This window comes from Artemia sp. Qi Xiang Cuo, chromosome 3 (assembly GCF_049724085.1).
Source record: "Artemia sp. Qi Xiang Cuo chromosome 3, ASM4972408v1, whole genome shotgun sequence".
NCBI classification, from domain to species: Eukaryota; Metazoa; Arthropoda; class Branchiopoda; order Anostraca; family Artemiidae; genus Artemia; species Artemia sp. Qi Xiang Cuo.
The window spans coordinates 34,924,538-34,951,493 of record NC_142796.1 but is presented as its reverse complement, the minus strand read 5'-3'; the positions used below and the strand labels follow the sequence as shown (position 1 = coordinate 34,951,493).

The window sequence follows — 26,956 nt, the reverse complement described above, 5'->3', positions numbered from 1 at the left end:
TTTTCGTATGTAGGCTGTAGTTTTGTGTATTTTTTGTAATTACTTACTGTTTTCATTTTTATATACTTTTAATTTAATTGGCGTACTTTTTTATATTGCCTTTAGGCAAATGTTTGTCTCTAAGCTTCATTACCCACGAAAAATCAAACAGAGATCATTGAAATATTGATCGTTTTTTCTGCGTTACCAAAAGTACTGGATTCATTAAACTTTACAGTTTCATCAAATATAATTAAACAAATATAAAAAAAGATTTTCAACCAAAATAAGGAGCAAGTTTAAAACTTAAAACAAATTGAAATTACTCTGTATATAAGGGGGACTGCCCCCTTCTTAACACCTTGCTCATTAAACAGAAGTTTTTTGCTGCTTTGAAAAATCGTTTTTTTTCAATTGCAAATTTTCTTTAAAAATTTGGACAAAACCCAAACTTCCCAGTAAAGAGTAAGGAGCTAAGGAGGAGACAGCCCCCTTCATATAAAGAATAATCTGTTCAAATAGGTTTCAAATCTGTTCCTTGCTTTCAGTTGAAAAGCTTTTTTTTTATTTATGATTGTTTTCCAAATCATACTTAGGCCTAACCAAGATATAATTTGAGGTACCGGTCCTTTAAAAACCTGGTTAATTGCTGTTAAAATGTGTATATAAATAATTGTACGTTGATTACTACCGCCCTACGTTTAAATTTCACTTTTGGACATAATTTGGATATACTTAAGAAATTGGCGATGAATAGTGTTTTTGGTAAAAAGTACTTGTTAATATTACTAATAAAGAATTTTGGTTGGATGAAGAAGAGTTCTTCTACATAATTGAAGCCATCACAACCTTTACAATATGATTTTCTTATCGATCAATACATTGCATACATTTGTTTGAAATCATTGAAGTGCTTCATATAATTAGAAAAATTTTTTTACCATTTAAAATTGCTGAAAACCAAGTTCCTAGCAGTATTTGTCACCCCAAAGAAATTTCCCGGCGGGGCTAATGATGGCCTGCCTTGCCTTTTCCACCTCTGTACTGGTAGATATAGAAATCTAACATTTTAGCTGTATAGAGAAACACTAATTAATACCTACTCCCCCTTACCTCTTTCAATATTTATATGAAGGATCATGAAGAGTAAGCAGTTTGGGCATTAAAATATATTCTTTTAAGCATCTACCCCAACCCCTCCTAAACAATGACTCATCCCCTCATTATAGCTGATACGCAATTACAGATCACCAAACGTAATTTCATTACGAATAAAGTGAATCAACTTGGTTGAATCCAGTACTGCCACCATGTGGCATTACTTCTTTTGCAACTGGGAAGCCTAAAATATAGTTAATTGATACTTTTGAATCAATTAGCTTCTCAGAATTTTAAATTGATTGCAAATTCGTCCTCTTTGGGGTAAAGTCGTAGTTTGGCGCATTAAAGTAGCAGAAAACAAGACTTTCCCCTGGCCCAATCTGTCACTTAAAAAATAGCTTAAATTTACGTTTGATTGAGCTTTCTCCCAATTATCTAGGAGATCAAGGAGCTTCGGTTTGATACAATCAGCCCTGAAAAAAAAACAACAAAAAAACAAATAAACATGCATCGACGATGTTTCTTCTGAAAAAAAAAACTTGCTCCAAATTTGCTTTTTTTTCAAAAATCTGGCAAATTTTCTCAGATTTTTGGTTTTGGGTGGGTAACAACAAACTGAAAGATTTTTATATATTCAGAATCAGAATAAAAAGCCAATACTGCCGGTGTAGCAATTGTCACAGGCATCCCATTTTTAGTTTTTACTTTCAGTTTGTTAGCACAAACTATTTGGTAAGATTCTCGTGTGACGAAAATTATTTTGGACCTGTTCATTTTATTCAGTTGAATAGGCTAATAAAAAGAAAAAGGGTCAATTTGACAGCTGGATAGTAAGTTTAAATTTTTGTTTTTCTTTCACAATTCTATAATTTTTTTTAATGTTTCAATATATAAGGGATTTAAGTTCGAGGGGGAGACTTTTGTCCTGTTATGAAAGAAGTACAGTTTACGTGGCCATTATAAAATCAAAACGTGGTATCTATGCAGGCAGGATGATTTTTGAGCATCTCTACTCCTTCTGTAAACATTCTAAGGCGTAGGATATTGCATAAAGACAAGTCTACACCGTCTTGTCATAGTCTAGGGAATCAATAAAGCTTTTTGTAGTTTTGGTTTCAGTTTACTTTTCTTTTAAGATTAAATACATAATAACTAAATGTATTATTGATTAAATAAATTGATCCCTTTTCCAGGAATCCTTGTCGTTCAAAATTTTGTATTTTGTTTCGTTTTGCATGCAATTCAATTGCTCTTTTTATTTGAGTTTTTCTCCGAAAAGTATTTAAAAATAAACTTATTGCTACAAAAAAATATCCTGAAATATAAGCCCTGTCACCCGACATCTACTGTTATTTTGGCTTCTGCCCCCCCCCCCCTGGAAAATTGTCTGCCGTCACGCATAAATATATACATATATATATATATATATATATATAAAAATATATATATATATATATATATATATATATATATATATATATATATATATATATATATATATATATATATATATATATATATATATATATATATATATATATATATATATATATATATATATATATATATATATATATATATATATATATATAAGCTGTTTCAGTTCAAAGCTATTTTCAGCTCAAAAGCTTAAAAAGACAATCGGTCAATAAAAAACATGGGATTACTCATTAACTACATTTGCGTATCTATTCATGAAGATTTTCAGTTATAGCTCAATAAGATCTTAACGCAAAGAGCGGAAAATTGTGAAGAGTAGAAGCCTGCCCCCCCCCATCCATGTACGGAACAAATTATGTTTACATTAAAATTCAACGTTACTATTTACTTTCATCTGAAAAAACACATGTTGTTTTACTTAATAAATAAACTGGATGCGATTAGAACAGAAAATGCTGATTAGAGGCCGATATAATACGAAAATACTGAAAAAGTTAACGCAGAAACGACGAATTCTTTTAACTGGAATGACCTTGGTTGTGTTTTGTCGGCAATTCTCAATCTCAATGACAAATACAAATGAAGATGTACTTTCTTCAGCATCATTTAAAATAAACCTTTATTTTCCATACACCTATGCAAAAAGAGCGAATAGTATATTTAGAAACCTAATTCCCACTCATCAGCTGATTTATCTATAAAAATTTTAATTAATTTTTAACGAAGACATATTAATTAAGTTATTATAGACACTTATTTTTCATGGTCGAAAACTTCACTACAATTCTCATAATCGCTGCCATTATTCGCAGTGTTATTTATGTTTGTTGAACTGCGATCATTTACATTGAACATTTTCAATAATTTTACATAATAACCATAAATAGGAATATTTTTGGTTTACTTAATTTTACATCGACCCTTACACTTGTTTGAGAGACATTTAAATGCACGATAGATATTTCCAGGAAATTAATTTAAAAAAATGTTCCACAAGATAAGTTTTTCAAAGAAAAGTAAAGAACTCCATCAAACAAAAAATGAGCAAAATTAAAATAAAATAATCTACCAAGCGCGAAACTACCCCAAATCAGCATCGATAAATAAATGAAACCAAAAACGAACAGAAATTAACATAAGTTGGGCTCAAAACCCCTATGCCTTCCCAAGGCCAAAACATAATTTGCACTTTACTGAAAAAATACAAATGAATGTGCATTGTCAGTTTAATATACATATACTGATATTTAGTAATCAAAATGTTAATATTATTTTATTTATTAAAGTTATAAAAGTAAAAACACTTATATTTTTTTCAGTAAAGTGTAAATTTTGTTCTGGCCTTGGGAAGGCGTAGGGGTTTTGCGCCCAACTTATGTTAATTTCTGCTCGTTTTGAGTTTGACTCGGTTATTTATTGTAATTTCTGTTCGTTTTGGGTTTCATTTATTTATCGATGCTGATTTATGATAGTTTCACGCTTGGTAGATTATTTGATTCTATTTTTGCTCATTTTTTGTTTAATGGAGTTCTTTACTTTTCTTAGAAAAACTTATTTTGTGGAAAAAGTTTTTTTGTAATTAACTTCTGTTCGTTTTATATTGACATAGTCTTTTCAGGGAAAAAGAAAATAATACTTTAAATCATTTCGTTTTTTAAGACTTTATAGTTTGGCCTACTATTTATCTGGTAGAGAAAAATTTTCAGCAATTTTTAACAACATACACCCTTTTATAAATCTGGAAACAAATAGTACTGTTTAATTTAGTTTAATACCTCCTCTACTTGACCAGAAATGGAAAACTTGATACCATTCGCTAAAAAAATCTGTTTACTTTCTTTGATAGCTTGGATACACTTACGCTATTTTGATTTAGTTAAAACTTAAGAGCAGAAGTAGCCCCGAAACTTTGAACATAATACCCTCAGTCGTTTTTGGGATACTATTGAGATGCCTTATATGGGAATTAGCATTAACACAGTCCATTTTGATTTAATCTTAAGGCAACATTTAGTTTTTAAAAATAATGGGCAAATGGGTGGGCGTGGGAGGGTGATAGTGGAGGGGGGATTAGTTGTCCTCCAATCACTTCCGGCTATTAAAAAGGGCATCAGCCCTTTCTGTTTTCAATCGAATGAGTCCTTTTCGAAGTTCCCGCGACAACTCCTTCGATACGAAGTGCCCTGGTCTAACATAATAGTCCTCAAAAACATAATTTCTATCTGGAAATCAACTACGCTGAACAAAATGGCTATCTCAAAATTTTGATTGGATGTGTTTTGGACAATGGTGGGCGTGGAAGGGGTAATAGTCAACTTTCAATCACTATTGACTATTTAAAAAGCCACAAGCCACTCTAATGTCCAATTGATTGAGTCCCTTCTGAAGTTTCTGTATCAACATTTTTCATACGACGTTCCCAAGTCTAAAGAACAAAATTAAAAAATAATATATTGTGCGAACATCGTTCTTATATGCCCCCAGGGAATAACTTAAAACCCTTGTCCTGAGGACTGTGGGGGAGTGTTGTGTCCTCCTCTTTACTTAGTCCCTGTTTCTTGTCTCGTTCTCGAGTGTCCCCGTTCTTTACTTAGGCAGCGCGATCGCGCTGCCTATGATTTATGCAACAACTTTCTATATAAACCTTATATGCCCCTAGGGCTTAACTTACAACCCTTGCACTGAGGGCTCTGAGGGGTGTTATGATCCTAAAAGACCTAATTTCCAGAACGTTCAACTACGCTGAACAAAATGGATATCTCAAAATTTTGATTGGATGTGTTTTGGAAAATGGTGGCCGTGAGAGGGGCGTTAGTCACTATCCAATCACTTTAAACTATTAAAAAAGGCACTAGCCTTTTCAGTTTCCAATTGAATGAGCTCTTTTGAAGTTTCTACGACAACACTTTCAATAAAAACTTTACATGCCCCAGAGCATAACTTACAACCCTTGCACTGAGGGCTCTGAGGGGGTTATCATCCTAAAAGACCTTATTTCCAGAATCTTTCAACTATGTTGAACAAAATGGATATCTCAAAATTTTGATTGGATGTGTTTGGGAAAATGGTGGGCGTGAGAGGGGCGTTAGTCGCTGTCCAATCACTAACAACTATTAAAAAAGGCACTAGCCTTTTCAATTTCCAATTGAATGAGCCCTTTTGAAGTTTCTATGACAACGCTTTCAATAAAAACTTTATATACCCCCAGGGCATAACTTACAAACCTTGCCCTGAGGGCTGTGGGGGGAGGGTTTGTCATCCTTAAAGACATAATTTCCAAATTTTCCAACTACGTTAAATAAAATGGTTATCTTAAAATATTGATTGTATATGTTTGGGGAAAAGGTGGGCGTGAGAGGGGGGTTAGTTTCCGACCAATCCCTTTTGATAATTAAAAAGGGCACTAGCCCAATGAATTTCAAATCGAATGAGCCCTTTTTTCAAGTTTCTACGACAAAGATTTCAATGAAAAACCTTATATGCCCCAAGGGCCTAACTTCAAATCCTTGCCCGGAGGGATGTTGGGGAGTTTGCTCCTCAAAAACATACATTATTTCTGAAAGTAAACCACGCTAAACGAAATTGTTCTCTCAAAATTTTTATTCTAAGTGTTTGGGGGAATAATAGGCGTGGGGGGCTAGTTGCCCTCTAGTCACTTTCGACTATTAAAAGGGGTACTAGCCCTTCGAATTTCCAATCGAATAAGCTTCTTTTGAAGTTTCTACGACAACGCCTTCTATAAAAACCTTATATGTCCACAGGACATAACTTAAAACCCTTGCCCTGAGGTTTGTGGGGGAGTTTCCTCCTCAAAAACATATTTTCTATGTGGAAATCAACTACGCTGAACAAAATGGCTATGTCAAAATTTTGATTTGATGTGTTTGGTGGGATGATGGGCGTTGGGGGGCTAGTTGCCCTCCAATCACTTTCGACTATTAAAAAGGGCACTAGCCACTCCAATTTCCAATCAAATGAGCCCTTTTCGAAGTTTCTACGACAACTCCTTCGATATGAAGTCCCGGGTATGGAGAACCAAAAAAATAACACATTGTGCCCACATCGTTCTTTACTTAGGCAGCGCTAGCGCGCTGCCTATGATATCTTTGCTTAGATACAATTTTCACCCCAACTCGCTTAAAGCAGTCATTACTTGGATTTTTTCTTAATTATTTGTTTCCACTTCGTATGGCCATAAATATCTTTTTTTTATAACCTTGCTTTATAGAATTGGTAAGGCTCGCAACTCCAAACCAATCACTAATCTGAAAAGCATCACGTTGTGTATACAGCAAGGGTATGAAGTGTATGATTTCCCTATTATATAATCAGTAGACTAACAACATTTTCGATCCTCACAAGAGAGTATACTTTTTTAAGCCGGTCGCCGATATTGAGATTGTGTGGTCAGTAGCTTTCACTAAAGGGGACGAATCTTATACGTTGTTAGGTCGATATACTCTCTGCTGCATAACGATTGGGGGAGGCGGGTCAAAACTTTCTCAAAGTTTTTTTTTTATCTTTTTTTGCAGGAGGGGAGGATACGTGAACTTGTAATTCTGAGATCAGAGAAAGGGGCAATTATATTTCTTTTGGTCCTCAGAAAAGAGTCTACAGCGTGCGCTGCGGGTTTTATTTTTATTTTTTATTTGCCTGTCGTCCAACAGGCTTGTTGGCAAGCTCCTATACAACGACTATAAACGAAGATATAGTTTCTTAAACATATTAGCCAATTAGCCATTCTTAAAACAAATAGCCAATGTTGACAAAACTATATAGGGCTAAGAAGATATTGTTAACAATAATAATCATCTCAGTCATCGCCAGTTTATTTAATCACTCAAAATATTGTCAACAATTTTAATAAACTTTTTGTTTAATCCTTTTAATTAAATTTAAGGGAAACACGCTAATTAGGTGCTGGGGGAAAGTGGCTTTGTTTACGGTTAGGAATTTCCCTCCAATTCTTTAAAAGCAGCTATTATTCACAGTGTTCATAAAACTTGGACATGAAATGGATTGCTTCATCTTAATCAAGCTGCTTGTTTTGACGTGAGAAACTATTCAACAATTTTTTGTTCCCTTGTCGAGCATGTGGCGTAGAAACTGGATATGTCACCTTCTTAATTAGGCTAAACGAAGCTCTCCGGATTCTTCTACGGGAGATTAATGCTGGAAAATAAATTTTTGAGTTTTCTTGCTAGAATGCAAAATATTCGGCGGATAAAATGTAAACATCAAGCAAGCAGGTCTTTTGTCGGTTCAAACGTTGTCATTCACTCAATGATAATTTGCTAGGAGGGGGTCAACAGATAGCCAAATCTGGAAGGACGTATTTGATTATAGGGACATTTGATAAATAGAAACATGACTAACTTCCTTCCATATACATGTCAACTGATGCAGATCTTGTACTTGAGACTGAAACGCAGACAGAAAAATTTCACAAAAACTTTTTTATGTTTAAACAGAGAGTAAGATTCAGAGTAAGTTTTTTTTTTAAATTAATTTTTTTTTATTTGAATTGTACATATCTTAAGTGATGATCTTAAGGTCAAATGTACCGAGAAGATTCAAATTAGAAAATGATTACAACCCTTAGATCATTTATTTGAAATTTTGCGCCCCTGCGCCCAGGGCAAGTGCCCCCTCTGTCCCTCCCCTGAAACCACCAGTACTTAGAACCTTCCTCCTAAGCAGGTATATAAGCAGGATTTTGTCTCAAATGACGGGTTGCAAAAACAAAACAAAAATGGGTGAATTAAACAGAAAACGTACCAAATCATGGTAAAATAAAATCACGAACTTCCAAAGTGAGGCACAGACCCAAAACAGAGATTAAGATTCAGAGTGTTTTTTTTTTAATTAAGTATTTTCAACAAGAAAAAGTTCGTCTCTTATTTTAGCAGATTTTTTAAGTAAAAGAATCAAAAACCACTCAGTGCTTTAATTGTTGGTATAACAATTGTTAATTGTTGGTATTTTTTTAGAGTAGGCCGAATTAGCCGAATTTGGGGGGGGGGGGGATATTGCGTCATTCAAAATAGAAACTAAAGGGCAATATTAGATATCAGACCAAAGAGTTTATCCAAAAATGAGAGGGTTGTCGCATCACTGAATCACCCTCCCCCACACTTTACACTGAAGTTAGACTTTTCCTCTAATGCTTCAAAAGCGAATGCTCTAACAAAAGACGATTGAGGTAAGAGGTTGTTGTTTGTTCACTGTTTCTCAATACTGAGATGGCTTTTTATTCACATTTTCTTCTAACAGTAAACTTTTCAGTTCAGATGAATGACACTTCCAATCAGGCACGTACGCAGGAATTTGTTTCGGGGGGGGCCAAATCATTCAAACCCATTATTCTGTGAGAAAAATCAGAAAATTATGGGAAAATGAAAAAAATCGTGAGATTTCGGGAGGGGGGCGGGCCCGGAGGCCCCCCCTGCGTACGTCCCTGCTTCCAATTATCATATGGCTATATTTTTTGGACCTAAAATACTTTCTAAAAAGCACTGCTTAAACTCTAGCGCAAGGTGTGGTGGTGGTCGATGGGGTGTGATACCTTTTAGATTCCTGAAGAGAAGAAAAACGGATGAGATATGTCATTTGGAACTACTTATGAATGAAGCTCAGTGAACTTTTCCAAGAGGCTTGTAACATTCTGTTGGAGAATAACCTCTCCCTATCATTCTTGTTTTCGAGGATAAACTTTATTTATCATTTCTAAATACTAAATCACAAGGCATATGAAGCAGCAACATCATGTCACAATGTCTCTTGCGTGACACAATTGCATTCGAAAGATGTAATTTGAACTTCTGACAAAGAAGGCATGAATGAATTTGGACATTGAGGTTCAAATTATAGAAATATTGACTTTATTTAACACTTGATTAAACGGGAACTAATGTTTCCCATGGCTAATGAAAGTTATCATTCTATGAAACTAAATTTATTCGAATTAATTTTGTCCGCTTCGACCAAGTGACAACGAACAGAAACATAAATTCAATTAATATGAGCGTGACAAAAAGATTTAAACGAACAATCACAGAAGAAGGACAACACAAAAGACTCCGACAGAAAAAAATTTCCACGGCGATTACTAAGGGATTCTATACTGCATGCATTAGGTGTGTACAGTTTTTTGTCTCTACATGGCCGCTGGCCCTATATCCAAGCCTCTGAACTGTGGTGGTTCTAGCCTCGCTTGCGCCCGGGGCAAAATATTTCCCTCCCCCTGTCTCACACAAAATTTTCAGGCGAAATTTTAACAGAATTTTCATTTGTGAACAAAAACATTCTTCCATTTATTAATCAATTTATAATTTATTGTTTGATTATTTTGTATTTATTATTTTAATGATTAATTTAAATATTTTAATTATGATTATACTGTTATTATTTTATTTTATCAATTAATTAATAGTTTATTAATTATTTTCATTTATTAATTACGCCTCTACTTTATTTTTATAAAAATTAAATTTCAAAAATTACAAAATGATTATAACCGTGAGATTATTTATTTGAAGTTTTACGCCCCTAAAGTTCCTGCATCCGGGAGGATGAATCCTGCATCCCTCTGTCCCTCCCCTAGAGCCGCCTCTGCCACCTCAGCAGATATATACTCAGGATTTTGTTTCAAAGGAGGGGTTTCAAAAACAAAACAAACATAAGTGAATTAAACGGAAAACGTACCAAATCATGGGAAAAATAATAAAATTACGCGCTTCCAGGGTAAGGACCAGCCCCAAAGGCTCCCCCAGGTCTCAATAGATTAATGCTAATCTGCTTTCACGAACGTATTATGTCTTACACGGCTCCCCGGCCGTGCCTACCCTGATGTATACACACACGCACCAATTATGTATCCCCTTATCTATCACAGTTCATTAATCTGTCTGACTTAATCCCTGATAAGATCGCGTCCCCTTTTGGCGGTATCTTAAGGAGGATGTAAGAAAAAAGTCACGTTAGAATATTTATACATTTATATACTAAAGAAGGGATTTGTAAGCGGCTTTGTCCTTAAGAGTCGAAAAATAAATCACTTTGAATAGATTGTTGAACAAATTCAACGTCTTATTTCTTTTGACGAAAAAAGCTTGAATATTCTGTACAAATGGCTTTATTTCTAGGATGACAAAAATGCCATGTAATGTTACGTTTGTTACCTAAACTAAAATGTGAAAAAAAGTTAGATGTTCTCATTAGAATAAAAACGAATGTTCCTGAGATTTTTTATATCTTTTTTTTTGTTTATTCCTGTCCCAAATACATTTTTCTGTCTAAAAGATTTTCCTTGTTGTACCACATTTTCACAAGTTTAGAGCGAAATAATCGAAAGAGCGAGTAGGCGAAATATTTTCATAGGAGTAAAAAATTTTACTCCTATGAAATATTTTCATAGGAATGAGCTTTCTGATCTTTTGGAGTTTTTTTTTTTTTTTTTTTTTTTTTTTTTTTTTTGCTGAGTTATGTCCTGGTTTCTTTTTCTTAAAAACTCTTTTTCAAAGTTAATACCAAAAACCGCACAACTCGTATGTAGGTGTGAGTGAAAACTCAGAATGAGTTTTCTGAGTCTTTTAGAGTGAGTAAATCTGTAAAAATCTATGTGCACAGCTGATTAATTTGCCCGATTAATTTGCTGATTAATCATCTAATCAGTTCATCATAGCTGATTAAAATGTATGTGCATAGCTATAATACATGAAGTTACGATAGGTAGTATCTAAGTTAAAGATACTGAAACATGTCTTGTCCTACACGGCAGGTCTGTTCTGCCTCAGGTGAATACGCTGAAGATATCTTTCTGATTATAAAATCCATTCTGAGGAATAGCACATAAGATGCACCGAGACACGCAAGCTGAAGGAAAATTTAGGCATCTTACCCCTTTCCCCCCAAAAAAAATCCACATTTTTGTTATATTATATTATTTCAACATCATTGTCACAAGGCAACGATGTACACAGGAAGAAAGATTGCCTTCGGTTTGAAGAACTCCAGAATCTCGTGACATATTTTTTCATGCAATTCAACCCATTGCTGCTTTGAAAATGTTGCCCCCCAGAAATTACTTCCTATATACGGGCCTTGTGCGATGTCTGTTTGCTATGTCGAAGTTCTGTCTTTAGTATGTTATAATACAAACTAGCAATTGCCACAGAGTGATGCCACAGAGAAAAGTTGAATAAAACCAATCCCGATAAAAGAGTGAACGATAGCGTGTCGCCAATTCCCCCCAACACAGCTATAATCCCGTTCGAATGTTTATGCTTAGCTGAAGGTGGCGAATAACAAATCAAACGCGGAATACTCCAAGACAGATGTTGTAAAAAATATGCATCAATTTTCTAAATTACCTTGATTGTCAATGTTCCGTCGTCCGTCACAGAAACTCTGTCGCCGTCAAGTGACATGCCGACACGGAGAGTTTCCCAGTTATTTAATCCTTCTTTTGTCCAAAATAAATCGGGTGAAGGTAATCCCTCAGCAGCACAAGGGAGGGATGCTGTTGATCCTGTTTCTACCCGAATGAATCGCTCAATAAATGTTACCGTTGGTGGCACTGCAAAAGAAACATTATGTGAGTAGTCAGCAAATTGATTATTAACTCTTGCCATATTTTATTGCACACGGAAGAAAAACTTTGTTAAGATCAGTGCAACAAAAAAAAAAATGAAAGCACAATCTGTACACTTTTCATAATTTTTGGAGTTGCATAAACAATGCATATAGTTATCAGCAGAATTTTATTGGCTGCGAGTTCCAGAGCAGTTACTTACTTCAAGGCATGGCATGTTAGCAGGGCCGTATCCAGGATTTTTTTTTTGAGGGGAGGGGGGTGTTTTACACAAGATTTTTGTGTTTTTTTTAGGGGGGTAGGGTTGCACAAAGAAACCTCAAAAAACGTATAAAAAATTGTTTATATCCATCTTTGTTAAGTTTTTACGAGCCAGACAAACATTGATGGGGGGGGGGAGGGGAAACCCCCCACCCCCCCCTGATAAGGCCTTGCATGTCAGTGCCCTATTATTTTCCATTAAGCTTAATAACATCAACTACAATATCTCAAGTTTGGAAATATTTTACCGGGCCTGATTTTCAATGGCCAAAATGTCGTCAATTACGACATTAACCAACTCAGGAAAAAAAAAAAGATTTATGTCATTCTAATTAATATTTAAACGACAATGAATAGATAATTATTTTCAGATGAATACCCATGGCGGTTCTGGTCTCTCTTGAGCCCGGGGTAAAATCAAGATTTTGCCCCGTCTACTACAAAATTTTCAGACCAAATTTTACGAGAATTTTATTTATTAATAAAATTATTTTCAATTTATAAAATATAATTTAATTTATTTTTAAAGTATTTTTTAATTTATTATTTAATCATTCAATTATTATTAATCTGATTATTTTAATTATTATTATTTAACTATCTAATGATTTTTTATATATTATTATCATTTTTAATTTAGTTTCATTTAAATAATTAATAAATAATTTGTTAATCACTCATTTATTAACTGCGCCCTCTACGTTATATTAATAAAAATAAACTTTCAAAATTAGAAAATGACTGTAACCATTAAATAATTTATTTGAAATTTTGCGCCCATAAGTGTTTGCGCCCGTGGCAAGCGCTCTCTCTGCCCCCCCTATACCCCTCTCTGATACGTACCATTCTAGCTTTACGTAGTAAAACTTATATTTTAATACGGGTCCCTATTTTCATAGCTGTACAAGTCCAAATTGCGTTGGGTTTTTGATTAAAACGAGATTTAAACTGTCCCCCCCCCCAGTCCCTATGTACACTAACATTGATAATGAAAAAAACAATGAACAATGTGAAATAAAAGAAAAACGTAGAGAAAAGAATATATTACAAAAAACAGCCTAAATTAGAAGGAAGCAAAGGGGCCACAAAAAACAAAAACTGAAAAGGCTGAAGCTTCAAACTAAAAGAAACATGTCATTTTATTGAAAAAATTCAGTGAATTTCGGTTTCCAAAATCTACTGTTTATTATTGTTCACTAAATAGTTCGAAAAAGGACCTTATGATGTTAAAATAGACATTTTCGGGATAGTAGGCCTAATTGGCAATGTCTGATTCTCAATAAACTATATGATTCTCAATAAAATTATATCCAAACTGATATTCTATAGCTGTCTTTTTTCTAATCCTCTGAAAGTTGTTCCCATGCCTTCTCACCGTCAAGAATACTGTCAGGCACGTTCGTATTCTTTTATTGGTTTTCGATAGGGGGATAAGGTAAAACAGCAAAAAAGGCAAATTAAATAAAAACTATACAAAACATTGGAAAGAAATAAAAAACGCCAAAGATCTCAGTGCGAGTGGAGTTAATACGCCTTCCTCCTGTCTACAACTCAAGTCACTTTATTACACGAAAAATTAGACTAATTGCACACAACAGTTAACCTCAGTCGGAAAACGTGTAGTCTATCTTTTATTTGTGGGGGAAAATATACTACCTCATTTTCTTGGTCTTGGGGTCTTGGGGAAAATTTTCTTGGTCCTCCCTTGCAATCGAGAACATACTCGAGAAATTTGCTAACTGTAAGATCGAAGATAACTGGTTTTATAGCCACAAGGACAAATGACGGGTGACAGAATGCATTGAACTAGTATAATTTGGGCTATATATTTGCACATTAAGGGTGGGGGATGTTGTAAGGTTACGTTAGGTTACTTTACCCATACCACCCGCCCCCCCCCTAACGTGCAAATATATAGCTAAAATTATATTATTATACAAACTAAAGTATTCTATTTTAATCATGTTTTGATATATTTCGTTATGATTAACCTAGCTTTACTTCTCGAGTGTGTTCTGCATTGTACGGGAGCACCAATTTCCTTAAATGAAGGTACACGAAGTAGCCATATATTGGCTTAATTTAATCAACTTATATTGCTTTTCAATTGTGCTGAAAGGCAAAAATCCATCTGATCTCAATTTTTCGATTATCTACGATTATTACTACTACTAACAACTCACTAACCAAGGCCGTACCCAGGATTTTTTTTTCGGAGGAGGTTTTACTAAAAAAAAAAATTGAGGGATTTTACACAAAAAAAAAAACTAAAAAAAGCATACAGAATTTGTTTATGCCCATTTTTGTTACGTTTTTACGAGTGACACAAACATTTCGGGGGGGGGGGGGTTCAAACCCCTTAAACCCCCTGGATACGGCCTTGTCACTGACGCACCCGCTCACCTGAGGCCAACACAGCTCTCGACGCTCCTCCTAAACACCCCAATATACTGAAAGCTTCACTCTTTAGCTCCTCCCATAAAATTAAAATTTCTTTCAAATGCTTTATGATCCCCCCCCATCCTCGAGTAACTACTTTTTGTTTGGCCCAAGATGGATTGGCCCAATTGTCCTCGTTTCCTTTCTTCGCGATTTTTTGTTTACCAAGATGGATAACCAAAAAGTACAAAATTTGGCAACCTGTTATCTGTAAAACGTGGCCTAGCCATCTTAACCTTCCTTTCAGTATAACCGTAGAAAGTCAGATCAAACCCTCTTTCTCGTAGAGCTTACTGTTTAACATGCAGCCAGTCATAAAACATGCTACATTATCAATATCGAATGTTGCTCAACACTATTCCAAAACATAAATGGCCATCTTGTTATTAGTTGAATAGTTTATTTTATAATCGTGTTTGATGACAGACAAAAAGATTGAAATAAAAACATTAGAAATATAAGTCTATAAAATGAAAAGTTAGTTTTGCTTCCGTAATAAATTTTTCGTCTCCAAGGCAACTAGTGATGATGGTAAGAACAGAGGGACTAAAATTACGGCCAATTTCTCCGGCCAAAATTAGGATCAATTACGGCCTTTCACATCAATAAAGTCTTTCATAAAATATATACTCTATAAATAGTACCGAAACAAATGAAAGGTTGGGGGAACACTCATGATATTGGCCCGAATACCCACTTGAAGAAGTTCTCTCTATCAATTGGGGGGTTAAGCACTTATTGTGAAGTTCCACACCTAAAAGTTCTTGACGAAATCCAAAAAAAAGTTTGGAAGTATACACCTACCTCTTTATACAAATGAGTGCAAATACAAGTGGGAATACTTCGACATTAAACTATAAAGATGTCTTTCAATTCAGAGCAAGCAACAAGAATATTTATTACACATCAGGAACCAAACCGGGAAATGTTCTTGGCAAAAATGGTTGCCATTGACAGATATCTTCATCTCCCCCAAAAAACAAGATATTTCATCTTCTGACATGGAAGAATTTTTATGTTTTTTCGTAACTAAGTCTTTGAAGCATAAAAAAGGCTAAAACAAAATCCATCCATCACGTAACATGCTATGCATGTCTAAAAGAAAAGAAATAAGAGAGACACAAACAAATAATAGAGTTATCCTGGGACACGGCGGAACTACAAATAAATGTCCAGTGGAGTTGCTAACAAAATCCAAACACTTTTCACTCTGATTAACATCAAGCATTGATGGCACCCTGTGATATTTTCCATAACTGTCTATAAAGTTGAAATTTGGTATCCAACTATTTAAAATATATTATCGAGCATTATTTTATACTTGCTTGACATTTTCGAGTCAAGTTGCCAAACACTTACTTCAAAGCAGGAAACCAACCAGGGCGCGCTTAAACAGCGATTGTTTATGTGGAATATGACATGACGTCATTTCCAAAATTCACCTCAAAAAAGCAAATGTAGACGTGGGTTTAGTTTTGGCCAGTTTTTACAAAAGTTTTAGTCGGCGAATCAGGAATGTGCAAGCAGAAACTATGGGATTCAATCCAACCTGGTGTTAATGCATAAATGAGGAAATATCTAGAACTTATTGTTTAAAAATGGCTTTGTTTCAGGGGTGGGTCCAGGATATTTTTTAGGGGGGGGGGGCAAAAAATAGGTTGATCCGATAAACTTGCGTCAGGAGGAAGTTTATTTAACGCAAACTTGGGTTAATTAAGTAAATTACACTACTTTAGACTACGTTAGGGGGTCATCCCTCTTAATTCGCCAATGCTTTGTTTAATACTGTATATCCATTTGCAACTGCCTGTGGCAGAGTATATTATACCCTCAAAATACAGGGTATATAGCCATAAGTTCATTCCCTTTAGAGGAGGCCCAACAAAGCTTAGGTAAAGGACTAGCGGTCTATCAAACCTAGAGAACCAAAGTTTTACCCCGTTCACAAGGTCAAATTCTAATCCTCCTACTGCGAGTCTAATTTTGAACATTTTTCCTAAAGTGGCACGGAGGCATCAGATCTTTAGTACATTTAAAAATTTTGTTTAGAAATTGCTAGTTTCTGTGCGATTTTATTTTGTTCTCCTTGGGGCTGGTTATCAGGATAGGTTGAAATTGCTTTAGCTGTGGCTGATCTTTTTTTCTAAGTCAGGGCCATTTCTCACTCATTTTTGAAGTTTAAGGTATCCATCTGAAAGCATTATGACTTTTTTGCAATATGTAGTTCAAAAGTATTCAAACACATTTCATGTGTTTCAACCGTAAAAAATACTTTAACTTCAAATTCTTAACTTGTAATTGCTTTGACCTGCTCTAACTCGAATTTTCATTTTTTTTTCCATTCCAGGCGAAACAATGTACTTCAAGAAAAACTATGTGTTCCAATAATTTATCTCCACTCGGTCAAACTTACTAATTCAAACTATCTTTCGAACTTCTGGCCCTTCTTTTTCTTAAACAAATGGCTTTTTATGAAAACAAAAAAGAAGCTGTTTATTTATTAAGAATGTATGCTGGAGGCATGGTTAAATCTTAGATAAAATATAAACATAAAGTGCTTTATAATTTCAAACTGAACACATTGTTGCGGTTTTCAGTTGGTGAAAAACAACGACCAACTAAAACATCAGGATCATATTGATTTCTCTCTGAACATTTCTCAGTAGTTGTTCAACCTAACATTTTGAATTTAAATTTCGTTTGGCTAAATTCTATAAAACTCAAAATAATTAACTATTAAAATATTTGCATGAGTGGAAAAACGGTATTTTCACGAGCTTGAAAGTGAAGAGCAAAGAAGATATAAAATTTTAATTATAGTACTTTTGAATCAACTCCAAATTTTACCCGAAAACAGTCTGTGATTGCGTTGAACCAAAGACAAGGAAGAAGAGACAGTCGCGACCCCTCAAAGTAAAGCAATTTTTGAGGGATTTCATGCTAGTTCTTTGCAATTCCTATAAGCTTTTCCAGTTATGTACATTTCTGAATCAGTTTCAAACGGAAATTTTGCTCACTGATTTTTTAAAGCATGTTAAACTTGATCATTGCGACATTGCGGCCTTTACTAGGTTTCAAGGGCTGGAGGGGATCATAAGGCGGATCATGTGATCCGATGAATTTTTAGGGGGGCGCAAAATAGGTTGATCCAATAAACTTGCGTTAGGAGCCAGTTTAATTAACGCAAACTTGAGTTAATTAAGTAAATTACACTACTTTAGACTACGCTAGTAGGGCGCGAGCCCCCCTCGCCCCCTGGATCTGCCACTGCAATGTAGATTAATATAGTATCCTTTTCATTCTTGTCAGTCTTTCAACTGGCACTAAATCCACTTTTCGTCTTGATCTTACTTGGGCTCCTCTGCACTTTAAAAATCAATTAAATATTGTACCCAGTGGATAGAAATGTTACCCGCCGAAAGGACATCGATTTTCAGAAATCACGTACTCCAGTTGGCGCGTTTCAAGCCTGGCAGAACTGTACCAAGTGTTTCGGGGGTTGTGCCACACTCTTCAAAACTGTCCTGCAAGCGTGGCACTTCGATATGTATATTAGATGGTGGGATATGGGCGACCCCTTGGCACCCACAAGAATATTTTCCTGTTAGCTAAAAGATAAAAACCTTTAATAAAATAAAATAAAACGACACAAAAATATTTTGGTTTCTCATAATTTATATTAGTATTGCTTTTATTGCCGATCTATATCTCCGTAAATATATTTTTAATTTCTGGCAGAACCCTTTCTTGGACATAGCAAATATGGAGATAAAAATGCCACTCAACCTTCTTTCCGACATCTTATCTGTCTAAAAATAGTTTCGACAAAAAATTCCACAAAAAAAAAAGAAAAATGTAACTAAGAAGATTTTGAGAGGGTAATATTATTTAGGGTAAAATAATCACATCTCAGATGAGACTGCGTTCCAGACCCGAGTGTGCCAATATTCGGCTGCGTTGTAGGACAGCACTGGTGAAAAAGACGACAACAGAGATGCAATTTAAGACAATTAAGCAGGCACTAAATTGTTTGTTAAGCATTGTTAGGTTGAACAGGGACTCAATTTGTTCAAAGTTTTAAAGGTGAAAATTGGGCCATTTTAGTGGATATTCGAGGCTATAGTACTGATGGATATATAAATACTTTCCACTTTCTCTTTCTTCGACTTACTACATGAGTTTGATAAACTATTAAAAAAAAGTGTTGTCCGATAAGGAATCATATGCCTTAGTTCAATTTTTTTTTCAATTTTCAATTTAATTTTTGTAGTAAGTCACTAAGCTCCTTTGGTCCTTGATGTACTCCAACTTTTGTTTATATTTTTGCATACATGGGTGGGGTGCAGACATACACAGGCTTGGGATTTGTGTAAGGGGATAATTCCCGACGGGGAAAGAAAGCAGAAACCCATAAAAATGTTTTTTTAGGAAGTTATTTTTAGAACGCAGTCTGGGGATGTTTCTCTTTATCCCCCTTCCCTTGAACGAGGGGCCAGTTATTTGTATATATTTTTAGCAGATCAGGAGGATCAAAACTATCAGGCAATTAAAAAGTAGAATTAAATTAATCAATTTAATAAGACAATTAATTAAAAAATGGATTTCGTAGAAACATTTAAGATTGAACACTGAATTAAATTACTCGCAAACTGAGGACGTTCAACTGCTATGAGTTCTCATGCTGTGTCAACCTGCTATACAATTTCAGTATCAATTACGTAAACAATATAGATTTTTCGGTCTAGAGATCACATATAGAAATGTCTCTTCCATGCCTTTAAACTGAAAGCCGTTGCACACCAGTTAGAGACAAAAAAAAAATGTTTTTTTCAGCCAACGGCTGGTTAACTTTTATTCGAGCTAAATAGGCATAAAAAAATGGCTATAAGTCTACTAAAGGACGAGTTAAGGCCTGTAGTTATTTAGTACGACGTCCTTTACTCTTTTTGCAGCTGTAAACTGGTGAAAATAAGAAACATTTTTCCGGGTCAACCATAAGGTCGGAAAGAAGTACACATCTACATTGTTTAAACATCGTTTAGTTATTATTAAATAAAAAAATAAGTTTTTTCCACTAAAAGTTTAGGAGCAACATTAAAACTTGGAACGAACACAAATAATTACATACATGAGGGAAGTTGTCCCCTCCTCAATATCTCGCTTTTTACGCTAAAGTTTGACTTTTTGTTATAATTATTTAAGAATGACTCCTGAATCACAAATGCCATTTAATTATGACAAAAAGCTCTTTTAAGAGTTCTAAAAAAAACTTATAGCGTAAAGAGCGAGGTATTGAGGAGGGGGAAACCAGCCTCATATACGTAATAATTTCTGTTCGTCTTAAGTTTAATGTTGCTACTCACTTTCAGTGAAAAAAAACTAGTTTTTTTATATTTAATTTCTGATCGTTTTTAAATTATACTGGGAAATCCGGACCCCATTCATGGAAAATTCTCTTCCCCCATGAAAAATCCGTCCATGGAAAAATCCTCCCACGTAAACGCTGTCCCCCCGTCCTCACCACCAGAAAAAATCCCCCCTGAAAACGTATGTATGCTTCCCAAAAACCAACATTATAGCCTATGTAAACAACAGGCAAAGTTCAAAGCTTGCAGCTCTTCCCCCGGGGACTGTGGGGGGACAAGTCATCCTCAAAGACATAGTTATTAGATTTTTCGACTATGCTGAACAAAATGGATATCTCGAAATTTTGATCGTGGGAGGGGAGCTTTTGATTTCAAATCAAATGAGCCCTCTCGAGATCTTCTACCATTATTGGTTCAATACGATCACTCCCGAGAAAAAAAAAAAAAACAATACACACGCATCCGTGATCTTTCTTCTGGCAAGAAATGCAAAATTCCACATATTTGCAGATAAGAGGTTGAAACCTCAATAGTAGGGTTTTTTGGTATGCTGGATCTGACGGTGTGATTTTCATTAAGAACACTTGATGTTTTGGGGGTCTTTACCCCCCTTTTCAAAAACGGGGTAATTTTTTTCAGGCTCGTACCTTTTGATGATTAAGATTAAATTTTACGAATTTTACATATTTTAAATACGCTTCAAAATTCGATTTCTTTAATATATCGATTGTTATCAATGCTCTGTTTCTTAGAGTTTTGGTTACTACTGAGCCGCATCGCTCCTTACTAACAGTTCGTTACCACGAAATGTTTGAAACTGCTGCGACAAAATTGACCTGCTAATCCATGAAAATCTCTATGAACCGGTCGGTGAAAGGCCAAGAATCATGCGAACCTTAGCCTTCAACAAGGAGTCTGTTGAGATGTCTGCTTCTACAGTATTTTTAGAATTCTGGGGCAGAAGCACTCCACACCCTAGAATAGGGAGGGACGGTATTGTAAAAGATAACCAAATATTTGAGCATTTCTCGAGTGGTAGCCGAAGTTGAAATTATTCGATGTGGGATACAAGAGGAACTTATGAAATACATGTCAATATTCTGGCATAAGGCAGCTCAGCGACAATGTTTCTAGCATTGGTAGCTCGAACACAAAATCAACTCCTTAAAAACTTTCTAGTGGCTCCATAGGTTGACGATGTTGACTGGGCAGAAAAAAAAAGGAAGCTGAACATAGTTTCGATAAATATGAAAAGACACACCTACCGTAAACAGTGAGAACTGCACTAGCCATGTCAGACCCAACAATATTTTCAACCAGGCAAATATATCGACCTTGCTCTGACGGCGTAACTGATTCAAGTCGCAAGCTTCTTCCTTCTGCAACTTGGGTATTTCCTTTCTTCCATACAATTAAGGGCATAGGATCTCCGGTTGCTATACATTCGAAGTAGGCATCCTCGCCAGATAATACAGACAGATTTTGGGGGGTTCTCACAATCTCAGGCTTTACTATAACATAAAGAACATGGTCAATATTTTTCATTGTTTTCATCTTCCAAATATTTGCTTTACAAATAAAAAACTCTTTCACGTTACTCACCCAAAAGCAGAATTAGGAGGAGGGAATTGGTAGTATATGACAATATTCTTTTCCCTTTTCTACACTTTAAACATGTTTATATATATATATATATATATATATATATATATATATATATATATATATAAGATAAATGTATTGTTTGACTTTTCTTTTGTTAACGGTATTAACGGGCTTTGAAACGGTATTTAGGTTTATACGAACTTCTAAACCTAATCATTATCGTCATTCAAATCTACTAAACGCAAGCCATCGTCGTTTCTAAAAGAACCCTTACAGGAAAAAAACAACAACACAGAAAGCGGCTAGAGGAAAATTAAAAAGATGGGACGGCAAGATATGCCATAAAAAAGCTAAATGGCGTTCTCTTTAAGTGGAAAAACATTGGAGCCACTGGCGAGGAACGTTTTTGACTTCCTGTCAAAAAACCCCACCATGTCAGCAATAATCCCAGATTGAAATCAATCAGCACCTAACAGAATGTTAAACACCGCAGTAGTCCCAGCGTCGGAAGTATCCTATTGAAATGATGAAAATATATAAGGAGACAGATCTACATAAATGATGGATGTATTAATATCTGGCCAACAGTTTTATTTCTTTTTTTCATGCATCTTTAATTCAAATTTGTGTATAATTAAAATAAAAATTGAAAAATGTACATAAAAGAGGGATAAAAACATGTTTGTCTTGCATTCGGTCTTAAGTTCAATTCAGTAAAATTAGAATCTTAATTCCAAATGATCTCTGGTTAAAACTATCCTGCTTCTAAAACTACATTTTTTTTCAGAAAACTCATTGGAGGTCTGGAAAGAAAAATAATAAATCATGGAAACAAGTAGGATCTGAAAAAAAACTGATAAAGCTAGCGTCAAAGTATCAAATTTGACTGCAAAATTCCAGCTAAAAATTTGCACCAGATCCTTTAAAGTCATTTTTACCATTTTTTGACGAAATGCAGTTTTAGCTGAAGCTTATCTTATGACGGAGTAACTTCAGTGTGAGCACATTTGACGATAGGATAGTTTTATTCTAATGCAGCAATATGTTGAAAATTAACGAAATGACTCGTTTAAAATCTAAAATTACGATTCTTTTCTTTTATTGGTTGTTTTTCTCTAGATTTCCTTAACAACGCATACGAATTTATTTCATGAAAGCGGAGGGGCAACGTCGCAGGAGATAGAGCCAAATTTAAAATACAAATGTAAAACAACAATGCATACAAATCTGTATTCCGGGAAACATGGAGAAGACTGTAGGAGAAATGGCAAAACTTTGCAAAAGGGGAGGGATGCAAGACAGAAGGTCCCTCCCCAAGAACATACATGTTTCTTTAATGCAGGTACAAAATGGTATAGGAATAGGGATTCGAAACCAAAAGAAAACTCCGATAATACTTAGGCTTTGTTTCTTTCTCGATTTACCTAAACGTTGTGAAATGACCCTTGCTTCCAATTATCAAGACGAACGGCCCCCTTTTCATCAAGATGTCGAAACAAGATTTTTTTTAAATGTAGATCGAAATTAACATTTTTTAAAATTACCTATTCTGCTCAGCCATAAAGATGAGTTTCTGTTTAGAATGCTAGAAAAATTATAAAAAAGTACCCAAGTAACTCATATTAATCAATGTCCACATTAATAATTAGATAATTATCATCGAATATGATAATCGAGTCAATGATCTGAGGGGGTGGCACTGAATCTTGGCAAATATTCAACAAATAGAGCTTTTATCATTTAAAAGGGTTGCATTAGGAAAGACCAGACTAGAACGAATTCAGGCCATAGAATATGCCTCGACGTCAAGGCCGTATCCAGGGGGGGGGGGGTACAGTGTTTGAACATTCCCGGCAAAAATTTTATCTGACTTTAAACTCTCCCCCGAACAAAAATCCTGGATACCTCCTTGCGTGAGTTTTTCTGAAAAGTCATTTTCCGTTGGGGCTGCGGCAACACAGGCCAACATCCTATATAAGTTATTTTAGTTATATCAAACAGTTCATGGTAACAAACTATAAGTAAGGAGAGACTCGAGGCAATAGTAACCGAACTCTTAAAAAAAGGAATTTTGATAACGGATAATACACCAAAGGAGTCGTTTTTTTTATGCTGATTCAAAATATATACACACCAAAAGCAACGAGTCTGAGAAAATTCGCCATCAAATTTTGTCCAGATTTTAATTGCAATTCAGCATATTAATTTTTAAGCAGAAAAACTCAAATGCGGGACGCCACCAATCAATTTATAATTATTGACAAGCAATATATAATTTAACATCAATAAATCAGGGGCTTATACCCAAGACATATCTTAGTTAGGCCTGGATATGATTAGAAAAACGATCAGAAACTAATAGAAAAAAAAGTTTTTTTCAAACGAAAGTGAAGAGCAATATTAAAATTTAAAACAAACAGATATTATTCCGTATTTGACGGGGTATTGCCCTTCCTCAGCTCCTTGTTCTTTACGTTAAAGTTTGACTTTGTGTCCCAATTCTTTATCAATGACTGCTGAAACACAAGGGCTGTGAAACAACTAGCGTAACGATCGAGGGGTCAAGGAGGGGGCAAATCCCCTCATATACAGAATAATTTCAGGTTAGGTTAAGTTTTAATGTTTTTTTAATGACAAAAACTTCTTTATTTATTTAATAAAAGAAAGGAATGATTTATGTCTCTCAAACCTGCGTTTATGCATAGGCTTGCCTGCCCGGCGCCATAATTCACAAACAGTCTGAACATTTCCTGGTTACTATAGAATTTTGCAACGTTGTATTATTTTGTTTTCATTTTTATCACAAACAAAAAATATTGCAACCTGTCGATAAGACTGGCAAAAATGAGGAATAGAAAATAGTTTTTGATTAATGGCATACATAATTCGTCGCAAATAGAGAAAAAGACAAAGAAGAGATAAGATAGAGCAGAGAATCGAAAATTGGCAGAACCAGGAGAAGCAGGTGGGCCTAAAATGCACTAGGAATATATGATCTCCTTGAAAAATACATCGTACTATAATTGTGAACGTTGAACTAGGCACTTATCTGGCCACTATCCTTGTCCATTTTGGACCTTGAAGGAAGGCCCTAGCGAGAGCATAAAAGAAGAAGAAAAACTTTCAGTGTCAAAATATGGTTTTATTTCAATGACAAGACTTAAAGTAACAATTATACAATGAAAATAATTTAAAAAAGATAAGACAGTTGAGCAAAGCTAATACAGAGTCGGGGAAGTGATTAAAATCCAGTAGTTCGCCCCGTATCCTTTAGCGTTGCACACATGTCACAAACTACAGGTTTTAAGACCATTTAGAGCAATATAAACAAATATACACAAAACCTGCATGGGGTTTCTGAAGGGTTTTTACGACTGTTTTTCCATAGATCAATTTTACGACTTAATTTCATGGTTAATTTTCGAGACCTGGCCACCAGCTGACGCTAATAATTTTCTTATGCCTAACCAGACACAAATTTGGAAACCTATTTCTAAGCCTTCTTTTGTTCTCTGTTAGCAAAGTTACGGTTCAATTTATCACTTAAAACCCCGGAGACCGAATTCTGTCGCCAAATAAAATATATTCAGACTTTCCTCAACATTTTATGAATTTATTGCAAAAGTGGAAACCGACCGCTTAGCAACATATAGAGCAGTTGAACGTAATAAATGGTGGTACTTACGCATTATACCAACCACACCCAAAAATGAAGTTAGGTTAATCCTAATGAAATATCCAAGAAATACGAAAATATAATACTTGAGTACCAAAATTATGTAAACTACAACAGAGAATTATGGTAAGCAGGCCGTCGAGAACGCATTAAATACCTAACCTAATCGACTCTATAAGATTTTTGAAATGCTAGGTAAAATCCTAGGAAAAGTAATTTAGTTCTCTAAATTCGAGGGGGGGGGGGGCTTGGAACCCATACTCCATTGTAAAATTGGCAGAAAACCATGTCTTCATTTTCTTTCCTGAAAATCAGATAACTGATTTCAATATAAGATTTACAATAGTAATAGTATCTTATAGAGATAAGACTTGCTATGATGTTGCTTGTCAGTTGTCACCAGTTTTCAAGTAATCAGTTACAAACAAAAATCGTTTTACCAAATGAAAGTAAAGAGTGGCTTCAAAATCCAAACAAAAATAAATCTGAACTATAATGCACCAAAAGCAAGAGCTAAACTCTGTTTGCAAAGCTCTATTTGTGTCCAAAGTTGCTTATTGCTCTCATAAAAATAAAATGTTTATACATTTGGTTTTGGGTCTGTTTCTAATATCCCTCTCAGGGTTATCCTAAATATGACGAGAGCTTCATCCCCCTTCAACCCGTCGTTCTTGACACTAATATTTACTTTTGGACATAAATATCTCGAAACTGAAACTTGACCGAAATTTTTTTTGAAGGGGGGGGGTCCTGATTATCCATGATTGATCTTTTTTTCTGCTGGTTTATCTAAATTCCTTAAGGAGGAAGGGAGGTTCATTGAACAAATATTGCTCCTGAGAGGTGCCCCAACCCTTACGCCCTAGTGCTGATTAGCATCTCAATGTTTTATGTCATACTAAAAATATTTCGGTGACCAGCGGGAAGCTATCACCCACTCAGAATCCAAAATGCAAGCTTAGTCAAAAATATTCTTTGCAGTGAGGTGATGCTATGGGATAAATTTTAAAAATCAAATCAAAATTTTGCCCTAAACATTAATTTTTGATGTTTCAGCCACCCCCCATAAAAAAAGAATCCATTGACTGTTTTAGAAAAAAATGAAGAAAATCCAAAATTTGGCTTTTTCACATATGGGAACTTGAAAACTAATTCTTGGAGACGCTGACTTTGATGGTGAATTTTCTTCCAGATCCATCCCCTTTTTGGGATGCTCCCTCTTTTGGAATCAACATAAAAACAAGATTCTTCAGATATAAACATTGTAACCAAAATTTATTTTTGAGTTTGAACTGCAATTGGCACGGGTCGTTCTTTACTTTGTCACACAGTTTGTGGTAAAAAAAACTATTTGACAAACAACAAAATGACAACTAGTTTTTTAATTTAACCACTACAGTACAACCAAACTGTGAAACACAATTCCCTTGATTCCAAGCAAAATTATATTAGAAATTAATATTGACTACATTTGGTTCCCACTTCCCATTGTGCGTC

The 26,956-nt window shown here is 34.9% G+C and overlaps 1 protein-coding gene across 1 annotated transcript in view; it reads right to left on the bottom strand.

Annotated features, from left to right (window-relative positions):
• Positions 1–26,956, bottom strand: part of LOC148954037 (protein sax-3-like) — a 174,407-nt gene that overhangs the window by 71,961 nt on the left and 75,490 nt on the right. The window contains exons 7-8 of the mRNA XM_089085753.1: positions 21,444–21,689; positions 11,892–12,097 (exon numbers count right to left, since the gene is read on the bottom strand). Of these exons, the coding sequence (XP_088941879.1) occupies positions 11,892–12,097; positions 21,444–21,689 (452 nt within the window). The remainder of the gene's footprint in view (positions 1–11,891; positions 12,098–21,443; positions 21,690–26,956) is intronic.